The sequence below is a fragment of the Toxorhynchites rutilus genome, chromosome 2 (genome assembly GCF_029784135.1).
Source record: "Toxorhynchites rutilus septentrionalis strain SRP chromosome 2, ASM2978413v1, whole genome shotgun sequence".
NCBI lineage: Eukaryota > Metazoa > Arthropoda > Insecta > Diptera > Culicidae > Toxorhynchites > Toxorhynchites rutilus.
The window spans coordinates 295,705,275-295,728,648 of record NC_073745.1 but is presented as its reverse complement, the minus strand read 5'-3'; the positions used below and the strand labels follow the sequence as shown (position 1 = coordinate 295,728,648).

The following is a 23,374-nucleotide window of genomic DNA, read 5'->3' as shown; positions in this document are numbered from 1 at the left end:
ATAGACTGTCAGAGAATGTCCAAATTGGTTGGTGCCAAAACTCTTTGATTCCTCTTGTGACTCTTGTGATTCTTGTGACTCTAGTGACTCAAGTGACTCTAGTGACTCTAGTCACTCTAGTGACTCTTGATTCTTGATTCTTTTTTTTTTTATCCCATTTATTTATTTATTAGGCTCATTAGCATTTTAGCTGTAACAGAATCGGTTTTTTTTTTAATTGTGTACATGTACATATGTTTATGTTTCTATAAACTGTAAATTACACAGTAGTTAGTAGTAGCCATTTAGGCGTTAAGTTTTCTGTTCCATTACATTATGGTAAATTACACAGTAGTAGCCATTTCGGCGTAAGGGTATTCTTTTGTTCTTCCATTGTTCAGCAGACCGGACAGCGGAGACAGTTGATATTGATCATTGTTGGGTTATTTATAGAACAGCAGCCCGATGTTTCTTGCAGAGCAGAGCAGTTGTATGGATGAATCGATCTAATTTCGACCGTGGATCGATCTCCATCGCTGATGATGTTTGCGTGGACGTAGTTTTTCTATAACAATACAAAGATGGTCAATTGAGGGTCCTGAGTTTGAACTCACGACCGATCGCTTAGTAAGCGAACGCGTAGCCAAGTGGCTACGAAGACCCCCATATTCTTGATTCTTGATTGTTCTGATCTTGGTTTTAAAAAAATTTGATTCCTCGATTCTTCGATTTTTTTTATTTTTTTTCATTTCTCAACGTTGGAAAGTATTTTTTATTTTCATATTTTGTTTTTGTTTTTATTTTTCAATTTAATTTTTTTTAAATTACCAATTTTTCATTTCTTTAATTTTTGAAGTTTCCAAATTTTCCAAACTTTTCATTGCTTCAATTTTGCGTATTATCATTTTCCAATTTTTCAATTATTCAATTATTTGATTTTGCAATTTATTAATTCATCAATTCTTCAGTTCCTTAAAAGTTCCAAATTTTTCAATTGTTAGATCTCAATTTTTTTTTATTATCGAGTCTTTCTATTTTTAAATGTTTTTAATTATCAATTTTCAACATTGTTACAATTGTTTATACGAGGGTCACTATTTATATTTCGGGAATAGGAACAAAAACAAATAGTTAAGCTGCGAATATATTTTTATTGTTTTTCAAAGTACAAAGTACAAAGTACCACGATGATCGATACACTTTTGCATGCGCTTAAACCAATTTTCAAAGCATTTATTCCAATCGACACGAGCTTTTTTTTTGAGCGATTGTCAAATAATGTGGTATCCAACGTGAACATAATTTTCGCACAACTAAGTGTTCATGTAAAATCGCATATATGCTGGTGGAACTAATGCTTAGGGATGCCTCAATCTCACAATAGGTTACATGACGATCTTGCTTAATCATTTCGTGCACAGCATCGATGTTTTCTGGCACTACAGTCGATTTTGGACGACCTTTACGAAACTCGTCGGACAGCGAACTACGACCACGATTGAATTCACTATACCAGCGATACACAGTGGTTTTTGATGGAGCTTCATCGCCAAAAGTCAAATTAAGTTGATTGACGCACTCTTGTTGTGATAATCCGTTGAAAGTCGTAAAAAATCATCGCACGAAAATGTTCACGATTCAGTTCCATTTTTTTGCCGATACCAAACTTTCAACTAAATATAAAATAAACAAATAGCGTCCGTATGACAAAATGTTCTGAGTACGTATATCGTCAAAAATGTCAAACTTTACGATGGAACCGTCAGAGGGACTCACATGACATCAGTGTTGCCAATTACCGAAATATAAATAGTGACCCTCGTATATACAGGTAAACTTCGATATAACGTACATTTCACTTTCAAAATTGTACGTTGTATCGAATTGTACATTATATCGAAGCATAATAAAGTACTCATAATACATTCTTGTGTTGCTGTTTTAGTAAAGTTAATGAATAAATTCAATCAAAAGACAAAACCAACCTTTCTCATGATGTTTTCCTTCGTACTGTTGATTAAAGCTTGATTTATTTAGAATCCGGAATCACAAAACCAGCTGTATTTCTGGATTGATTTAAGGTACAAAACTTGTTTTAGCATCACAATACAGATAATTCATTTTTCTATCAGAAAAAAAATATTGAAAAAAAATTTCCTTTACACTTTGGAAATGTATACGTTATATCGAGGGTACGTTATATCGAAGTTTCCCTGTAGTAATAAAAATATAGATCGACTCCTTAAAATTTATTAAATTTTAAACTAAACCTGTAAAAATAAACGAATAATAAAATATATATCAATTTTTCAGTTTGCCAATTTTCCGATTTTTTAATTATTCATTCTTCAATTTTTCTATTCCTCAATTCTCAATTTAAATTTTTTTAATTTCTTAAAATTTTCAAATTTTTATGCTATCAAAAATTGTGTTTTTTTAAAACAATTTTATTAGTTAACTTCTCAATTTTACAATTTTCTAGCTCTTCAATTCATCATTTTATCACTTTTACAATTATTCAATATTTTTATTCTTTAACCATCCAATTCTTAGTTTCTTCGTTTTTTCTATTCTTCAATTCTTCTATAGTTGGATTCTTGGAGTTTGGAGTTCTTGCCGTAATTTTGCGTTTAATTTCATAATTTTCAAATTCAAATTTTAAAGTTTTGAAATTTTTTAATTCAATTCTTTAATTCTGATATTATCCAACGATTCTTCCGTTCTTCAATTTTCTAATTTTTCAATTCATCATTCTTAAATTTTTAAATTTTAATGATTCTTCAATTCAATTCTTGGATTTTTAGATTCATGCCGTGTTCATAAATATTGCCGTAATTTTGATTTTAAAAATTTTTAAATTAGAAATTTTTAAGTTTTATTTTATCAAATTAAATTCTTTATTTCTGCGATTTCCAATACCCCAATTCTTCAGTTTTGTAAAATAATATAGCTTGCCAATTTTACGATTCTTCAATTCCCTAAACCATCATTTTTTAAATTTATTATTCTTCAATTTTTAAATTTTTAATTCTTCAGTTCAATATTTTTCAATTTTAAATTTCTTAAATATTTTAATTATTATATTATCAGAATTTTTATTTTTTCTATCACGTTGAGCCCCGCGTCGGTCCCTAGGTCTATTTTTACAATAAGTATCTTTGGGAGCTGAGACCGACACTGATATTGTGCAAACGCTCTTGAAGCGGGCTGAATGAAAAGCGCAGCAAGAAAAAATCGGGGCTTAACGTGTTAAATTGCCAATTGCAAAATCTTTAATTCTTCAATTAATCTAATTTTTTTTTAAAGTTAAATTTTGAAAGTTTCTAAGTTTTTGAATTCATTTTTTTAAATTCTGCGATTATCCAATACCCCAATACTTTAGTTATTTGAATAATATAACTTGTCAATTTTGCAATTCTTCATTTCTACAATTCAAAATTTTGAAATGTTTGAATTTTTAAATTTTAAAATTTTTTAATTTTTCAATTTATCAATTCATCAATTCTTCAGCTCTTTAGAATTTCTATTTTTTTTTTATTGTAATTGACTTTTTTTACTGTCAATTTTTCACATATTAAATTTTTTTTAAACACCAATTTTTAACATTGTTACAATATCCTTATATCCCATCCTTTTCCTGGAGAAAATATGTCACTCTTCTAAACCCGAATCGAAAGCGAGTAATCAGGTTTTTACCTTACTAGCCATAGAATTAAGGAAAAAATTATATATGGTAATAAAAATATAGTTAAGAATTCGGCTCCTTTAAATTTATATAACTGAACCTGTAAAAATAAACGAATTATAAAAAAAATAATTTTTCAGTTTGCTTTTTTTATTTTTCAATGTTTTAATTCATCATTCTTCGATTTTTCAATTCTTCAATTCTAAACTTTTAAATTTTTAATTTCTTAAAATTTTCGAACTTTCAAGTTTTCAAATTTTTATATTATTAAAATTTCGAATTATTCGAATTGCCAATTTCTTAGTCCCTCAATTCTTCAATTCGTAAATTCATCAATTTATAAATTCTACAATTCTTTAATTCGTAAATTCATCAATTTATAAATTCTACAATTCTTTGATTATTCTATTCTTCAATTGTTCAATTTTTCAGTTCTTCAATTCTTAGTTTCATCGTTTCAATTCATCATTCTTCAAATTTTCAATTCCTTTTTTTCAAATTCTTATGTTTTTTTAATTTTTATTTTACCAAGATTTTCAATTTTTTAAATTTCCATTTGCCCAATTCTCGGTTCAGATTCTTGTTAAAGTCTCTTTAGAGCAGATTCAGTTAAAATATTCAGATTTAAATACCAGATTCAAATCTCAAATCTAGATTCAGACTATAGGTTTTGGATACAGATTTCAGATTCAGATCTTGGATTAGCTTTTCAGATTTGGATTCTACGTTTATTTTGTTTTGGAGTTTCAGCTTAGATTCGAATTGTAGTACCATATTCAGATCTAAAATTTTAATTCTTCACTTTGAAATTCATTTCCCTAGATTCAAATGCTAGCTTTTCCAGATATCGATTTTAGAGATATTCTTATTCCATAATACGGATTTTGATTACATATTTCAAATTGCAAGTTGAAAATCTCGATTCCAGTTTTAGATTCAAAATGATTTTGTTAGCTTGTCGTGTCACGCCCAATGATTCTGCTAGTTTCTGTTTCGTTTGACTAGAATCATCATAAAGTACCTCCAATTCTGCAGCGTTTCAACAATTCCGGGATACATGTTGTCTTCGCATTGAATGCTAATCGAAGCAAAAACGTTTAAGAACAGTAACTCGAAAGGCCATCTTAAGATCCAGAAAACGAAAAAAAAACATTTCATACAACATACATTTCGCGGTAAAAATAAAGTGAACGGCACGTCATTGGACTTGTTTTACGAGTCAGTGGAGCGTCAAAGATAATAATGGGTTTCCAGACAAAATGAACACTTTTCAAATAGAAATTATGAATGAAAATTCACTTCTCCGTATCAAATTAGTGTTCAATGTGAATGGAAAACTTTCTTCTCTTCATGTGGTAAAATAATCTCTTACAAAAAATGTATCTATCTACCGCACAAAAAAAGTTTTTTTTTAAATGTGTACCGAACACGGTTTTTTAAAGCTACTGGTAAAGTTTTGCACGATTTGTTTATGCGGTCCCTATCCCCCGCACAAAAAAAGGTTTTCCTGTACTTAGATGGTGTCTGGAACCCATCGAGCATAAAATTTAATCTCCAATCTGCCATATAAGAGTAGAAAACAACCCATTTGCAGTACTGCATACGCGGTCCCAACTCAAGGTAAACGAGTAAAATATCGATAAAAATATTTATAAAACAATTTATTTTTAAGAAATTACATTTTTTATAGCATTATTTCAAACTCGTAAAATTTCTTCTATTATTAATTGATTTAATAGAAGAAATTTTACGAGTTTGAAATAATGTTATAAAAAATGTAATTTCTTAAAAATAAATTGTTTTATAAATATTTTTATAAGCAAATAAACAAATCACCCATGGGAGAAGTAAAGGAAATCGGGGTTTTCGAAAAAAATTTCTGATGCCAAATGTCTTCAAATTGCATAAAACGTCAAGATCTAGTGTCATCTCGAAATTTTTTTTTTGTCAAAAATCGACACTGGGATTTTTTCGGAATACGAGGTAAAACGTATGATTTAGGGTGCCAATGATAATCGTCATATCAATTTTTCATACGGGACTCCCTGCGAAATGTTGATTTGCACGATAAAATGCCCTATGCAAAATATTAGCTCATTCGGACTTCATTTACTATTGTCGCAGATGTCAAAATTTAAGTTTTCTGATAATCTAAAAATCACCCGGTAACCAGGTAAATTGGAGTTTTAAAAAAAAAAGTTTTTCGTGCCAACTGTCTTAGAATTACATGAAACGTCGAGATTTACTGTTATCTCGAGAAAAAAATTTTCGTCGAAAATCGATTTTTCTCACACGGGAAAACGACTATGTGCCAAAAAGTCAATTTTTGCCAATTTTTTTTTCGGGATAACCCACGGTGTCAATTTTTGAAAAAAAATATTTCGAGATGACACTAAATCTTGACGTTTCATGCAATTTGAAGACATTTGCAATTTTTTTTTCGAAAACCCCGAATTTCCTTCATTCACTCATTGGGTGATTTTTCGGTTTTCAAAAAACTCAAACTTTGAGGGCTGTGCGACACTAGTCAATGAAATCCGATTGAGCTGATATTTTGCATAGGGTAGTTTTTCGTGGGAATCAACATTTTTAATCAAGTTCGCTTTAAAAATTCGAAGGTCATTTTTTTCCCATACATCCATTGGCACTCTAATATAGATAGATACTCTAACTTTCCGAATGGTTTTCATAATTTGTTTTAGCATTCAAACCAGACGCAGACTAAGACACATCAATCGTTCTCGAGTTAAATCGTGAGGAACGGACCCCAAATCATGTTTATTTATATAGAAAAAAACATCGGTATTTACCTTCCGGGCAATCCAATATAATGAGTTACTAAAACCCGGCGAAACCGTTCGTTCAGAACGCTACCGACATCGAATGGTCAATTCCAGCTTTCTATGTAAAACGACCATATTATCTAAGAAAGGCAACATAGAGTAACATTGCTTCATGATAATGCTATATTACAAAGTGCAAAACCAGTCGAGGAAACATGGAACTAGACTTAATCCAATTACTACTCACAGTAGAACCCCGATTATCCGAGGTCTGGCAAGGTCACCTCGGATAACGCAATAAAGGACTAAAAATTAAGTGCAAACGGGAAAAAAATTATTTCAGTATGATTTATCAATACAGAAATCATTCAACTATCCATCTGTAAGGCATGCCCAAAACAAAAGATCAAGAGCCTACCATTCACTGATATATTTCGGAAAGTTCTATAGAATATTCGGATAATCGAGTTTGTATTGTATTTGCAACGATGGGACATGCATTTGCTGAATAAAACTTTTAATTGCCGTTGATATGGATGGCACGAATGAAATGGAGAATCGAGTACTCTTTTCTGACATTTATTGGTGTTGGTAATGAACACAGGTGCGCGTATAACCGTGCATCACATGAACAGTCGCCACTAATCGGTTGAGTTCCTGTTATTATTGAATCAGTGTCATATTACAGCACTGGCATAAAATCGCTTCGGAATTAACGATAATTGGATTGCATTGTGTCTTATGCTACCCGCTTTCTTTCTCCCCAAACTTATGCGAATGCAAGCATCGGACAACGCGCAGGCAATGCAGTAATCAAAGTTCGTTAACATTATCGCGCCAACGTTGAACACATGATGCAACAAAATCCAATAATTGAAGATTGGCGTGTCATGTTCTTTTTTCGGATGGGATTTTTCGGAAGGCGCCTCATGGAATGGCGATTGCGTGCGACTTACCTTGCCCATTGCTGCTAACACTGTTGCCCTGTGTCAGTATGATCTGGCTTTCCAGCTCGTGCAGTTCCGATTTGAGTTCCGCCAGTTTGTTGTTGCTCTTCTTCACTATCGAGGCCACATCCGACAGCGAGCGTCTGTCGGTGGCCACTTCACGGAGCTTTTCGGCTCCCTCTTTGATTTTGAGCTCCTTCCGGATCTCTCGCCGGATGGCTTCTTTGATCTCCTCCAGTCGGTTAGGCAGCAGACTCTCGGGCAGATTGTCGGCGAGTCCATATTTGTGGCTGAGCTCGTACAGGACCGGATGTTTGATGTAATCCCCCTGAGAAAAGAGACGAAAAGAGAAACGCTATGAGAAACGTTGGTGCACACACGAGTGATAAATCCACTTGAACTTGAACTTCTGCGATATGCATGTTTCGGAACGAAAGGTTTTCAAGGTGCGCGCTCGCGCGAAATTTAGCGGTGACATACGTGCGATGAATAACGACTGCCTCCAAATCGGTCACATGTTTCAGCACGCAAGAAACTGTTCTCCTAAATCAGGTAAACTGCAACATTGAGGGAGCTTGTTTCGCTAGGTCATAGCGCAGAAAGGTGTCAGGTTTCTAGGTTATACGCCGTTCCCAAAGGGGTTTAATCCAATTAAGCTGCTGTTAATAGCACAAATTGACTTACAAATCAGACGCAAAGAGAACACGAACAAAAACGTGTGGGTCACCGAGAGGCACAACACCGATAAGAAAGGGTAAGTGAGTTGGCGCCTTCATATTGGAGGGCAAAAGTAGCGGCAAGATAACCGTTACTTACACCAGATGTTTTACTTTTTTTCCCATTTTTTCGCCTTTCCCAGACAGCAAACAACATTGAAATTCAAATCACGTGTCTCACTGCTCCCCAATCACCGATCGTCGCGCGGGAAAGGTGGCAGTGTCTATGTCTCGAAGGCTCCTTCTGGTGCCACAACGGACGGAAGATGGGTCCAAATTGCTTTGCATACGGCCAAGGAGGCGAGAGGAAGCTCTCACGAAGTCCACACGAGAAAACACAATTTGCATGGAATTATCATACATTTTAGGTGTTTTTATTCTCTTTTTTTTATCATTCCTCAGCCGGTGTTCACCGGCTGGCCCGGAATAGCTTGCACACAAACACACACACAACACGCGCGCGCTTGGTTTAGTTTTCATCCAAATCATCATCAAAAAAGGCCTCTGCAGGGGGTTTGTGGAGTTCTCCCTGGATGAATGCGAAAAGTTTATCCGTATTCTCGCGAGGTCTGAGGTTCCATTCTGTATGAGGAATTTTTAAACAGGCGGATGAATAATCGCGTCTGCAGAACGCGTGGCATGTTCGTAATCAAATTTAGAACAAAAAAAAAACTTTTTCCTAGCTTGGTAGATCTGGCCCTGTCAGCATACAAAGCTTTATTTGTGGAACTCCATTCGTATTTCCACGAAAGTTTGGCGTTTGCGGTTGATAGCGGATAGATATGAGATTGGTATACTGAATGATTAAATATAATAAATCAAACCAACTTTGTATTACCAAAGCGAGGATTTTTTTTTCTTTTTTCAATTTTTTTAATCTTTTTTCCTCTATACATTCAATTCCATGTAAAAATTTTAGAAGGAGGTGTCCAGGACACGACCGTATTGTTGACAAAGGATTATGTAGTTTTTTATTCAATTCGATTGTTTATCATTTTGGATATATTTTTAAATGCATCGAAATTTCATCTTCATTGACACTTCAGTAGAAAATTGAAAAAGGCCGATGGTTTGCGTGGTTTCGTAGAAGCAGATGGAGATGATTGATTCATTATTCATTCTTGTTTTCGCGATAACAATAAACAAGTTGATCACATCTCGAAATTAGTATTCTTATTGAAGAATTTTCTACCAACTCGACTGACCATCTCAGATTGCAGTGAGAATTTGTAGGTGTGAATACATTAACAATTTTCACCTATTTGAAATCTCTAAAAAAAATCTAGGTGATTTTTTTGAAAGGACCTGACTTTTTCTTTCATTTTCAATTTCTGGCTTGAAACTATAATATCTATAAAATTGTGGTCAAAGAATGAAATATAGGAGATTGTGTAAATTTTCATTAAAACAAATTTAAAGCTGGAAATTTAAAAAAAATCAAGAGGATAAATAATTTGCGTCCTTGAAAAAAGCCCATATTTTAATGTTTTCCAAAATTTTCCCAATACAGTATTATATCGCTATCTTTACTTGAAACAAAATTGGATAGAAAGTTGCCGTCTTTGACAAAAGTCCTTATTTTAATATTCTCTCAAACTTCGCCCAATACACTTTATCACTATCTTGACTTCAAACAAAATTAAGATTGTAATTTTTCCAAAGAAAACATGAAAACCATTTCTTGCCAAACCACTATTGGTGGTTCTCAGATTTTCGTGAAAAGTGATTACTGATTGCATTTGTTTTTTATAGTTTACATGGTGCACCCGTGGCCGAGTGGTTAGCGTCTCACATTACCATGCCGGGTGTTCAGGTTCGATTCCCATTCTGGCCGGGGGATTTTTCGTCAGAGAAATTTCCTTCGACTTGCACTGTGGTCACGCGTATTCTAGAGCTTGCCCCTCGGAATACATCCAAGGCGTGTTATTTGGCATTAAGTATGAATAAATGACGCTAGTTAATGCATACGTTGAGACGCCAAAATTTCCACAGGGAACGTTATCGCCATTCAAGAAGAAGAAGTTTACCTGGCCTAGCAACCAAGGGCGCTATATTTTTTTATATTTTTTTTAAAAGCTGAGGGTTTTCTACATAACATATCCAAAAACCAGAGAGGTGTTGTTTTCGTTTTTGAGTAATTATTTTTTTGTGATGCATGTTCTCAGTCTTCATTCAATATTCCTACGCAACGAGACTAGATCTATGGCGACTAGAATCCAATGTTCTCACTAGTGTATTTTTTTTTCAAAAAAGACTTGGCTTCAATTTCATATGTCAATCATATAAATTGGTCTAGTAGTTCAAAAGATATGAATTTTTGAATGAAGTCATTTTCGTGAAAAAAATTTTTTTGGACCGTCGACCATAACTTTAAAAATTATAACTCAAAGACAAAAAACGCCTCTCTGATTTTGGATATGTTATGTAAAAAACCCAGCTTTAAAAAAATATAAAAAATAATATATTCATATAGACTGCATAGTTTTACTAGCAACACCGCTCTTTTTTCCCATTCGTTGCTCTCCGCAAATGGTGACCGAATGATGACGTAATTTATCTTGTATCATTTATTGCTTTGCACTTGTCTGTGCAGTGGGTTTCGCTATAGTGGAGCGGTTCATATGCGGTATATATGCGATTCAAACTTGTATGCAGGCTTCGAAAATGGTTTGCGATGTTAGATACAGCTCGAATATGCAAAGAACAGTCTTCGTTCCTCTCTTGGTTTAATCATTTAGTGTAACACAAGTGATTACTGTCACTCATACAAGTATCTGAATGATCCTCTCATATTTGGTTATATGTTCGTGAGAGGTTACTTGCATGACACATTGTGTATTATACGATTTTGATCGAAATCCAAACACTGGCGCTCTATGAAGCTTCACAAATGCTCCGCGTACTTGAGTAGCTTCTATACGTGTATGTTGGCTACTCGCAGGCTAAAGCAAGTATAGAGGTCAATTAATAGAAGTAGTGTTAAAGCATAGAGGCTTAAAACAACTTCAGTTCATTCGCCATTATCCTTGAAAAACGCCAATTAGGAAAACTGCAGCTCTATATCATGACCTTGAGAAAAGGCATTTGGAATGTTTAGTCCGGTGACTTATGAATGCTGATTTGTTGACATTGGAAATAAGATTTATTATATACTCGCCTAGCTCATATTTCTCTCCTGCTTTGCTCCTTTGCGATGGTGCAAGCTCTGAATTATGTTTGCTTTGTGCATATTCTGAGGCGGAAAATTTTGCACGTCTGTTCAGTACTGTAGCAAAATAGGAATTATGGTTGGACAGAACGAGCATATTTATAGAGCTTTTGTTGCCAGCCGACGCCATGTATCAACCGCAGACCAATCATGACATATGTATATTTATTTGTTACTAGCTGACCCGGCAAACTTCGTTCCGCCCAAAATTTGTTTTTTGTTGTCAATACCTTCAAACATACACGTTTTCTTACTATGAGCAAGTTCATGGGTCCAATCGCAGACACTTTATCACTGTTCATTGATTGATTTTCTGTTCGACACCGTTGAATTTACCTTTTACTATAAAATTCCTAGCATTTCTAACAAAATTCATCATTATAATATCAGATTATTCTCAGACACAATTCTCGTTCAAGATTTTTCAACCACTTGCAAATAACATGTTTCTCCGTTACATGGAAAAAATATTTTATACAGAAAATATGATAGCATAAAGACAGCCCTAAATCGGACAATTCCTCCCTCGAGTTCTACTCTTATCAACACATCCGGCGATCATTTTTTGGTATAGATAGAAGAAGATATAGGAGTGCGTTTCATCACATTAAATTCCATTTCCAGTTTCGAACAAAGATCAATTTCGCTAGCGCAAACATCAAATGGACTAACAGCACTTGTCACTATTTAATTGTAGAACATATAGGACTTTAATTTTCCGAATTTTCCTTTTTTCCTCCAAAATTTTCCGAAAATTTGCAATTGTCATGTTTGGTTGGAATATTTTTGGTTGAAATATGTGTAATATTTTTATGGGACCCCCTCTTCATTCACGAGAAGGGAGGGGTGTCATACCATTATAGAAACATTTCTCATACCCAGAAACCTCGAGTTATGCAGAAGTTTGTGTTTCGTTTGTCTGGCAGCCCCCCTTAGAGACGGGGGGAGGGGAATGTATTCACCATAGAAACGTTTCGTGCCCCGTAAAACCTTCACATGCCAAATTTGGCTCCATTTGCTTGATTAGTTTCCGAGTTATGCAGAAATTTGTGTTTCATTTGTATGACAGCCCACACACAGAGAAAAACAAAAATCTCACATTTTCACACTACACATTTTTTCTTTCGAATTAGATGATTATTGCACTCCTTCGTTTAGTCGAGAAGTAGTAATAACACTCAAAACCGTACACCCAAACATAAGGCTCCTGTTTGAAAAATTAAAAACTTACACCCCAGTATAGAAATTGAAGACCACGTCAAAAATAGTCCAATGAAACTTCTAGTGCATAATCCGCACCAAAATTCCTTGGATTCTCGAAGTTCCAGATACGGTAATTTTGCTCATTGACGTAGTCACTAATTTGCAAATTGTCGCAAAAACGTCAACAATCCTAGAATGTACGGTGCTGTTGATGGTCTGGTGCATTTGACTCTTGTGTTATTTGGTCCCTGGGGGAATGGATTCCTAAATCCTTTGTCAAAATTCGGTACGGTGTGGCTTCCTTCAACAACTGTGATATTTTTTACGGATCGTCCGGAGCGAATATATTTCGGCCTCTTCAAATCGAATATTGAGTCAATCTACTGCTTATTCATTGGCTATGTTGAACTCATAGTACTGTTGGCACGAATTTTGCGCACCGTGTTCGCAATTAAATGTGAATCAGGGTTTGAATTTTCACCAGAGACAACGTTTTTATAATTCCTCTATAGAGCAGTCACCCTAAGAAATTGAGAATAAGATATATATTATAACAAATTATTTTTTTCTTTTATTTCGCTTATAAATCACAAACAGTGAAGATAATAAAACAAGTGAACAATTTAACGAACAAAGAAGCATATTTCACGATTGTGTGCGAATGTAAATTCTGTATTATGCGAACTTTCTTTCAGCAGTTCCCGTGAATGTTGTGTATAATACGAAGTTTTGTGCAACAATTCATTTTATCAAACTTATTCTAGTCAGAGTGATAGAAATAAGGGAGATGTAGATGGTGGAGTGGGTTCATGAAATCGCTGCTATTCCACAGCTACTTTCTTTTACATAAACAATTATGTTTACACTTAGTTGGCTACTGCTTCTATGTGAATACGCTATTTTTAGTGAGCTTTTTCATGTGGTAGGGGAAGTGAGTAGTGTGCAGTAACAATGAATACTTATGGAATCATGCCGGGTTAAAACGAATAAATAAAAGCGATTACATTTTCCCACCTATAATGTTCCGGACAAGTATAATATCGACGAGGCAGTGAAGAAAGACCTTCTATGTTAATAAAATTCTATATTTCTGTGACTGCACTATTAATTAATGGTTCGGGATACTTTCTACCAGTTTAATACTAACAACCCGTTTGATATCCAGTCCATACAACAAACGGTTCTTTTCAAGGCTACCATTTGGAGTTTTAAAGGAGAACTCAATTCACAAGCATTATTCCAAACAATCAAAGTCCTACGTCAACTCCCGTTCGTACCTCTAAGCACCAACCGAACACTTTTTTGCACTGAGTAAAGTTCAATGATGAATTTCTCAAGTCTATAAATGACTTTTTTTCTCTCTATTATAGTGACCTTCAACACATTTTAGCTGGTTCGTCACTATAATAGAGAGAAAAAAAGTTATCTATAAACTTGAGAAATTCATCCTGGAACTTTACTCAGTGCAAAAAAGTATAGGGGTTGGAGATTAGAGGCACGAACGGGAGCTTAACGTAGGACTTTGATTGTTTGGAATAATGCTTTTGAATTGAGTTCTCTTTCAATACTTCAATACAGCACCATATCAGATAGCAGTGAAAGGTTGTGGGTGTAAACAAATGGGTCTTTTGAGCAACTTTGCATAACTGAAATATTCAAAAAAAGAATTAGGCTACTTTTTGAAAAGGGCCAACAAAAAATTGTTGATTTTTTTACAAAAAATTGTAACATAAAAACTATAATATCTATAAAATTCTGGTCAAAGGATGAAATACAGGAATTCAGAAAATAAAAAAATACCAACAAAAAATTTAAAAAGAAAACGCTGAGGAAAAGTAATTAAAAAATTAAAACTAATTTTTCTCAAAAATGTATTTTTTTGAGCGTCTCAAAAAAAAATGAATAGCCCTTGAAATTTCCGGCAAGTCGTATATACATCGGAAATACGCATAATTACAGGGAAAAAAGGTTTTCTAACGACAACCTTTCCATATTTCTTTTCGAAAAAATGTTTTCAAAAAATTCAAAATTTCAAAAAAAAATCTCACACAAAATCTATCAGACCTACAAAATTTCAGTCAAAGAATGAAATGTAGGAAATTATTTATGTTCTCATTGAAAAATATCGAGCGAATTTTTGAAAATAAAGAATCGTTTGAAAAAAAAAATGTTTTCAAAATTGAAATACATTTTTCTCGAAAACATGTTTTTTTTATTTCTGAAAAAAATAGATATGAATAACCCATACAATTTCCAAACAAGTCACCCATGCATCGGAAGATGGGCACTCTTACATGGAAAAAGTTATTCAAACAATAGCTTTTTCATGTTTTTGAAAAAAAATGTTTGAAAAATTACTAGGGGTAGTGGGGGCATAGTGGTTTTATCGCGATTTACATGCTCTGCTACCTATTTTTACTATTTAGAAACATATCAAGAACGTGTCAAACGCGAGAATTTACACACAAAGAATTTACAAGTAAAACATAATTATTTCAATTAAAAAAATGCCTTATATTCCAAAAACTATAAAAGGTAGAAAGTTGACATCTTTGACAAAAGTTCATATTTCAAAAAGATCTATAATTTTGACAAAAATTCGATATCTTGACTTTAAACAAAATTAGGATGAGATGTAATTTTTTCAAAGAAAACATGAAAAGTGGTTGTTAGAAAAACTTATTCCCTGTGAAAGCGCCTATATTCCGATGTATGAACGACTTATTGGAAATTTCAAGGGCTATTCATTAAATTTTTTGAGAATTTAAAAAAACACGTTCATAAGAAAAATTAATTTAAATTTTTAAAAATAATTTTTTTAGCGAATTTTTTCCAAAAAAAAAATTTGATATTTTTTTATAAAAAATTAAACAATTTCCTACATTTTATCCTCTGATCAGAATTTTGTAGGTATTATAGTTTTAAAGTTATTTTTTTTGTAAAAAATCAAGAAAATACGTTTGCCCCTTTTCAAAAAGTAGTCGAATTTTTTTTTTAATATTTCATGTATGCAAAGTTGCTTAAAAGACCCATTTGTTTACACCCACGTTTCATTGCTATCTGAGATGGTGCTGCCAACGGACAGTCGAGTTGGCATGAAATTCGTCAAAAACCATTTTGGAGAAAAAGGAGGAAAATAACATGGGTCGTTTATTCAATTATTCCTAAAGTTTCGACACACATAAGATTCAAGGTAGTGAATGTAGATTAGGACTTCATTCGCTTCAGGACCATGCCATTTTTGAGCATGTCCTAGAGCAATACTTCTGATTTGACCTAAGTGTTCAATATTTTTGATTCTTTATGTCATTTACAATTTAAGGGGTCGGTTTTGGACGACTTATCTCCTAAGTATGATAGAAATTTGTTGTTGACATTTGTATCTCCACCATTTCATGAACCTGAATTATAAATCAGATGTATTTCTCGGAAAGCTCAATACCAATTGAATCTACAGGCGTGGCACCTATTCGTTTTTGAAAATTTAATTTCAAGAAAGACTAAAGATAAAATGAAAGTAAATACGAGTCTGCATTATCTACAAACGAATACCTTATCCCCAGCGCTAACACAGGTGCTAAACACTCGACTTCGCCGTCGCCTCTTGCGATACTCGGCAATCTGAAGATCCATACAGATAATTATCTCCACGTGTCTGGCTTTATCACCCTCTTCTTTTCTGCCAGGATTTTCGCGGCGTCCAAAATCAGAAGCCAGAAGACGGCTTCGTAAACACGATATCGTCTCGAAGGGATTGCGTTACGAGCGGCTATTTGGCTTGCCCGTTCACACCGGGCGGCGTCATCATCACATCATAGCACTCTGAAGCATCCGAAGGACTGGTCGCTTCACTCCACCACACTTCTCCACTTCTCCACACACGTTCGTTCTTCACGCGAATTCGCGCCTCTTTCCTTCCTCGTATTCCGCGCGGAATCTCACGTAACTACCGCACGCATCGCAGGGTTTATTTTTCGCTGAGTCAGGTGACTGTTGTCCGTGGAAGGCAATTTATCGATTTCAGATAGTTGTCGTTTCACTTTCGGATCACGGAACACTACGCGACGTCGTCGCGTATCGTCGCCTGCGCGAAACCTTGGAACCGGATGAGGACGACGCGCCGACACTACGCGAGAGCGGAAACGAGCCGCGATTCAATAAAATTAAGTGTCATTATGTATTTTCCCCAGTCGCTAATAATTTGATGATGCCTTCGCGAGCTTTGGATTGAGCTTGGACTGCGCATTAGGTGAATATTGAAGTGATCTTCCACAAGGATGTGGCCTTTCGGGAATCAATTTCTTTTTTATGTCATAATAATCTTTGCAAAAAAGCAATTTCTTTCCATAAAATGTTATCTGTTGATTGCTTTCTCACGACGATCGATGTTAGGATAGTAAAACCGTAAATTAAATCCCTTCCACGGGCCTGACTGACCGGCTAGCTGTTCGTCAGTGAAAAATCTGATTATGGCTAGGTAATGACGAACACGGCATAACTTCAACGGAATGAAGTGAAAGTTTAGTGCATGTTGTTGCTGTTTCTGTTTCTCTGCTCACCTTCCGTAGCCCATTAAGTGCATACCGTGGCAATGATCGCGGCTTAAGCTTCTAGTGGCCTCGTCACTAAATCGATTTAGATTTTCACTTGTTTTTTTTCCTCCCTTGCCGTGGTGGCACGTGAGGAAGAGGACGAAAGAATTCGCGATGCTGAAGCGAGGCAAAATTTTCGCGAAAGCGCTCAATATTTTTCCGCTTTCCGTAGATCGACGTCACCTGAGAAAATATATAAACTGCCAAGTTGTCGTTGATACACAAGAAGCACTGCGAGCAGAAAGTTGGTTTAGGCATCCATAGAACCCACACACAGATTGAATGTTTATCCCGGAACGCGCGAACCCTCAACGTAAACTCGCGTCAGAACACTACTTATGATGATACATTCCCGTGTCGAAACTCCGGCACATTTGCCATATTGGGCGATTTTGGTTTATCGCAAGTGCAACTGCTTCTGCTGGCACTACCAACACTAGCATAAATCTCTGATAAGCTTTCTTGCGATAATGCACGATCCCTTATGAATCATAGCATACACATTCACCACATTCTAGCTATCATCATTTACCAATAGGGGCATTGATTCATACCTAGCGATAAGATGTTCTTTGGAGAAGTCAGTGCAACCAGATATTTTGTAATTCATTTTTTTCAAAAGATGCGCCTATTAGAGCAAAAAAATGGGTAATCCGAAGCACTTATTGATAACTCACATCTTGGAAACTAGCTACCCTACAATGTATATTTTTGTCTTACAAATTGAGCCTCGGTTTCAAGTGAGTTATGAAATGTATCGCCGGTTCGAATAGTTATAAACGAGTACCTTCGGTTGTCTTTTGGGATGTACCGGGGATGACCATATGTTTCCGAATCTCATGTGAATAGAATCATAGAACGTAGATAAATGATGTAGCATTGATAGAATGCAATGGCTATTGATGACATTGAATCAAGCTTCCCAAAATATTACAAACACCAAGTCTTTACTCTCACTATCATTGACAAAACATCACTCAATAATGAACCAACTGAATTTCGTCTTGCACCTTATTCACGCTGGCTCAATATATTGCTGCTCTTTTTTCGCGCACGTTCCATTACACGTTCATTCGTTTCATTCCTCACACCGAAGAGAAGTTTTCACTCATCATTATCAGGACGCATTGAAACATTCATTGTTTCGAGCAATTTATATTCACATTGAAAGTTTCGTTGCTCAAAACGCACTCATTGAAACAAATGAAAACGCAGTAGACCAACATGAGTTCCCGATGTCGGTGGTGTAGTGGTAAGCGTGACTGCTATGCCTCTTTTAATAATACTTTAACACCATATGCAAAATATCAGCTCAATCGGACTTAAGGGAGATTGGCGAAAAGCCCCCAAGGGGGGAGTAAAGGGAATCGGGGGAGATTTACTGTTATCTCGATTTTTTTTTGTGAAAAAACAAGAAGTGGGTTATATCTGTGATATAACCGCAAGGTAGACGTAGGACTACCGTTGGCTCGGTAATCATTTGTTTGAAATTGCATCTGAATCAATTCTTAATACATGAATGAATGAATATTTTGAGAGATTGCTGAAAGTTTTTCTTGTTAGTGTATGGGTGGATGAGTATAAGTATAGAATTGTTATTAACATAAAATTCAACTCTTTCGAACTTGTTGGTTGTAGCCGTTTAGTATAAATTAAACACAAGAATACACAACACTTACATGCATTGAATTAAAACTTAAATCTAGAATTAAATAAGTAAAAATTATAACTGTTCTACATACAACGGTACACAAAATTGAGTATCTCTTGTCACTACACTACCACAAATAATAGTTATAACATAGATAACACAAACGAAAAGGAAACACTTAGAAAGGCATGCAGGAACAGACTGAAATGAAATATTGTTACTAATATACACCAATAAAATTGCCGGCCAAGCTAGTAGCCAACCGATCTTGGACAAATATAGAAGTGTTCAAACTTTGTACCACAGTCGTAAAATAAATTAAAGGCAATATTTTTTATACGAGAAAGGAAGTTTTTTCGGTAATTTACGGAATCTGGATTTTGTGATTCCGTACGTGAAATTAAGTGCAAAAGTTCTACGTATCAGATTTGGAGTTAGAAAGAAAACGGAGGGTTGTGAACGCGATAATTGGAGCGTGTAATTGCTGGATTGTGGATTCCTGCTTTCTCCCAGCCAACGAATCAAGGAGAAGGTAAACATTTTGTGGTGCCGTGACCAGGATCAGCGACTGGAGAAGGTCATTGAAATCGGTGGGACATTGTTCGGAGGAATAATAGAGGCTGTAGGCCAACGGAGCAACGGATTTGCTGTTGTAAGGCTCATCGACTGAGGACTTCACTCTCTCCTGCAACAACGGAAAGCTTATACCATCATCATACGCTATTCGCCCTTCTGTCACACGGGAATAGTCGCGCAACAACGGATAGTAATCGTGATAGCAGTTGGAAAAAATAATACAAGGCCTATATTTCTCAGGCCACAGGTGAGTGGCTTTCCAATTTGTTCGCGCAAACTTTCTGGTGCTTTTGAGTTTTTTTTGTTGCATATAAACTTGAAACGATTGCCGCTTGTGACGTCACACGACTCCATATTGCAACACTCGATAAGTCGTTCACTTGGAGAGGTTCATGAAACAAAATCGACTGGTGGTATACATACATCGCATTAAAAGCTGTATTCTACAAATCGCTGGAAGGACTGCATATTTCGAAGCCGATATTTGGAGTTACATAAAGATTTCGTTCCTGGATATTCAAGGCTAATTGTGGACTGGCCTCAGGTGAGTGCCTGTACAATCAATCACAAACTTTGAGTGGTGCTATATGGTATCTTCATTGAACATTTTTTCGGTACATCGTTGGCTACTATCGGAGGATCTTCGCATCCAGAACTAATTCGGTCAGCAGAAATTCCTGCTGACACTACGTGGCGGTACGATTCGGACTGGGAGGACAATTGCATCTACTGCATTTACTGGAAACAACTTGGAGTTGGATTTGATCAACGGCGGGAAAAGCGTGACGACATTCATCTCGCGCTCTACAACAACGGAAGGATACGTAAATTTTTACATTGGAGGACACTGTGCTGCAACACAGTCTGCACTGCTGGTTGCACTTTTCGGCATTTATTCGGAAACAATATATTTTCTTGGATTGCGACAACTATTTCACGTTTAACTACTGCACACTACTGCTGCATTTATTTCAATACAAGGCCTTGTAGAGACAGGGCTCAGGTGAGTACCTGTCCAACGATTTACGTGGTAACTTGCAGTGCTTCTTGGTTGGTTTTCTTTCTATTTTTCGATCGTCATCGTTCATATTTCGGTTTGCTGTTCTGGTAGTGGTTGTGGTAATGACTGAGAAAAAAATAAAAGAAAGGGTCAAAAAGCGGGAGCGGATTATCGCTTCTTTAAAACGACATGCTCAATTTCTAGAGGATTTTGATCCAAATACGCATACGGGGGAAGTCCAATCGAGGTTGGACAAAATCGAGGCAAAATTCGAAGAATTCGAGGAGGTGCAAGAGGATATCGCTGAGCTAGATGAAAGGGGTGCTTATGAGGAGGATTGCAATAAAGCTTATTCCGAATTCGAGAAGCTGTACTACGGGCTACGGGCTGCCTTGCAGGAAAAATTACCGAGGGAAACAGAGGTTCCAGATTTAAACAGTACTATCGGGAGGAATGGTCACACTGTAGGAGCACATACTGGAGTACGACTGCCGCAGATATCATCGCCGGAATTCAACGGCGACTACAAAGGGTGGTTGTCGTTCAAATCGACATACGTGTCGCTGATCCATGAGTCAGGGGAGCTCAGTGACGTTCAAAAGTTCCATTATCTCAAGTCAGCGTTGAAAGGAGAAGCAGCTAAACTCATCGAGTCACTCGCACTTACCAACGATAACTATCCCATCACATGGGATACGATTACGAAGCGGTACTCTAATGAGTATCTGCTGAAGAAAAGGCATCTTCAAGCGCTAATGGAGTACCCAAAGGTAGAGAGGGGATCGTCATCGGCAATTCATACATTGGTCGATGAATTCGAACAGCGGCTAAAGATCCTGAAACAACTAGGAGAGAAGACGGAACATTGGGGTGCAATGATAGTGCACTGGATGTGTTCCAAATTGGACATGAAGACGCTCCAGTTATGGGAGGATCACGCGGCTTCAACAAAGGATCCGTCATTCACGATTCTGGTGAATTTCCTAGAGAAGCGAACAAGGGTATTGGAAGCGGTTTCATCGAACGTCGAATTGAAAGGTCATTCGCTGCAGAGGGTGGAAGTTAGACGTCAGAGAGTAATAGCTCATTCCGCTACCGACAATGAGAAGAATGGTTCAGTCTGCTGTTGTTGTGGGGACTCGCACTACTTGGGTCGATGTGGCAAGTTCAGTAGAATGACACTGAAAGAAAAATTGCAGTTCGTGAACGGCAAACGGTTGTGTAGCAACTGCTTAAAGTCTGGGCATTGGGTGCGTGATTGCAGTTCAAAATTCAGTTGTCGAGACTGTGGAAAGAAACACAACTCACTGATCCATCCAGGATTTCCTACGAGCAGTGGTAGTATCGGTAACAATGTTAACCCGCTTGGCAAATCGGAGAATAAACGAAACGACAATACGATAGCAACAAATTTAGCGACCAACGAGGATGAGTCTGAGAATGAGGAAGAGGGAATTGACGATCAAGGTACGGTTGGAGCATACAACGTAGGGACCAAAGGTGGTAATATCTCTAGCGTATTTTTGTCTACCGTTGTTCTGGTCATACGGGATCAACACGGAGGGAAACATTTAGCCCGAGCATTGCTTGACAGCGGCTCGCAAGCAAACATTTTGAGTGAAAGACTCTGTCAAACACTCGGCCTGAAACGACGCACGATAAACGTACCAATTAGTGGAATTGGTCATTCCGAAACACGAGCAAGATTCTTGGTGACCACAACTATCAGTTCTAGGGTACAGGATTTCTCAATGGGCATGGAATTTATGGTTCTTCTGAAGGTTACGTCAGAACTGCCATCGGCACACATACCAGTGGCACATTGGAGGATTCCAAATGGAATACAATTGGCTGATCCGAACTTCAATGTCAGTAATCGGATCGATATTTTGATTGGAGCGGAGCACTTCTATCGGTTCCTTTTCGAGAGTGGGATGAAACAGATTACATTAGGGCCAGGTTTGCCGATGCTTATAAACTCCGTATTCGGTTGGATTATAACGGGAAAGGTTTCAGAAGCGCAGAGTAAGGTGGTTAATTGCTGTTTAGCGACAGCATCGGATAATTTGGAGATCCAGCTACAGAAGTTTTGGGAAATCGAGAGCATTGAAGATCGAGTGGCTTGGTCAAAAGAGGAGCAAGACAGCGAAGATCATTTTTCAAAAACATTCAGTCGCACAAGGAACGGTCGGTACGTCGTACGTTTACCGAAGCAGGTCAATTTTGATCAACTTTTGGGTAACTCTCGCACTATGGCACTATCACGATTCAACAGGTTAGAAAAGCAATTGGAACGGAATCCGGAAATGCGTTTGCAGTACAATGCATTTATGCAAGATTATTTGGATCTCGGACACATGAGAGAGATAACTGAAGAGGAGATCCATGAGGAGACAGCGGCAACGAATGCTAAAAGGGTATATTACCTACCGCACCATGCGGTATTTAAAGATTCCAGCACTACGACAAAGGTGCGCGTCGTATTTGATGGTTCGGCCAGCACGGATAGTGGTTATTCCCTGAACGACGCCCTTCTAAAGGGTCCTATAATTCAGGATGTGCTCCTCAGCCTGCTCCTTCGGTTTCGTAAATATGAAGCAGCACTTGTTGGTGACACGGAAAAAATGTACCGGCAAGTGCGTGTACACAATGATGACACCGGATTACAGCGCATCTTCTTCCGGTTCTCACCGGATGAACCTATACGAGTTTTTGAGTTGACAACGGTAACTTATGGGTTGACGCCCTCGTCATTTTTAGCGATTCGCGCTCTTCATCAACTTGCGGCGGATGAAGGAGCAAGATACCCAGAAGCTGCTAAAGCTATAATAAGAGATTTTTACGTGGATGATTATATTGGTGGAGCATCCAGCGTAGATGAAGCCATTCAGCTTCAAAATGACCTTGATACACTGATGAAAAAAGGCGGATTCACCTTACGCAAATGGTGTTCCAATAAGCCAGAAGTTCTAGCTGGCATTTCGGTCGAACATCTTGGGACTAATTTATCAGTTTCATTCGATATAAGTCCCAA

General features: G+C 36.5%; 1 protein-coding gene across 6 annotated transcripts in view; it reads right to left on the bottom strand.

Moving 5' to 3' along the window:
• Positions 1-23,374, bottom strand: part of LOC129770691 (serine/threonine-protein kinase N) — a 222,466-nt gene that overhangs the window by 87,454 nt on the left and 111,638 nt on the right. For 5 of the 6 annotated variants that reach the window (XM_055773669.1, XM_055773665.1, XM_055773668.1 and 2 more), the window contains one exon: positions 7,404-7,722. In XM_055773669.1, coding sequence (XP_055629644.1) covers positions 7,404-7,722 — 319 coding nt within the window. Of the gene's footprint in view, positions 1-7,403; positions 7,723-16,073; positions 17,282-23,374 lie in introns of those variants that run through there. The other variant, XM_055773667.1, reaches the window with a different exon arrangement.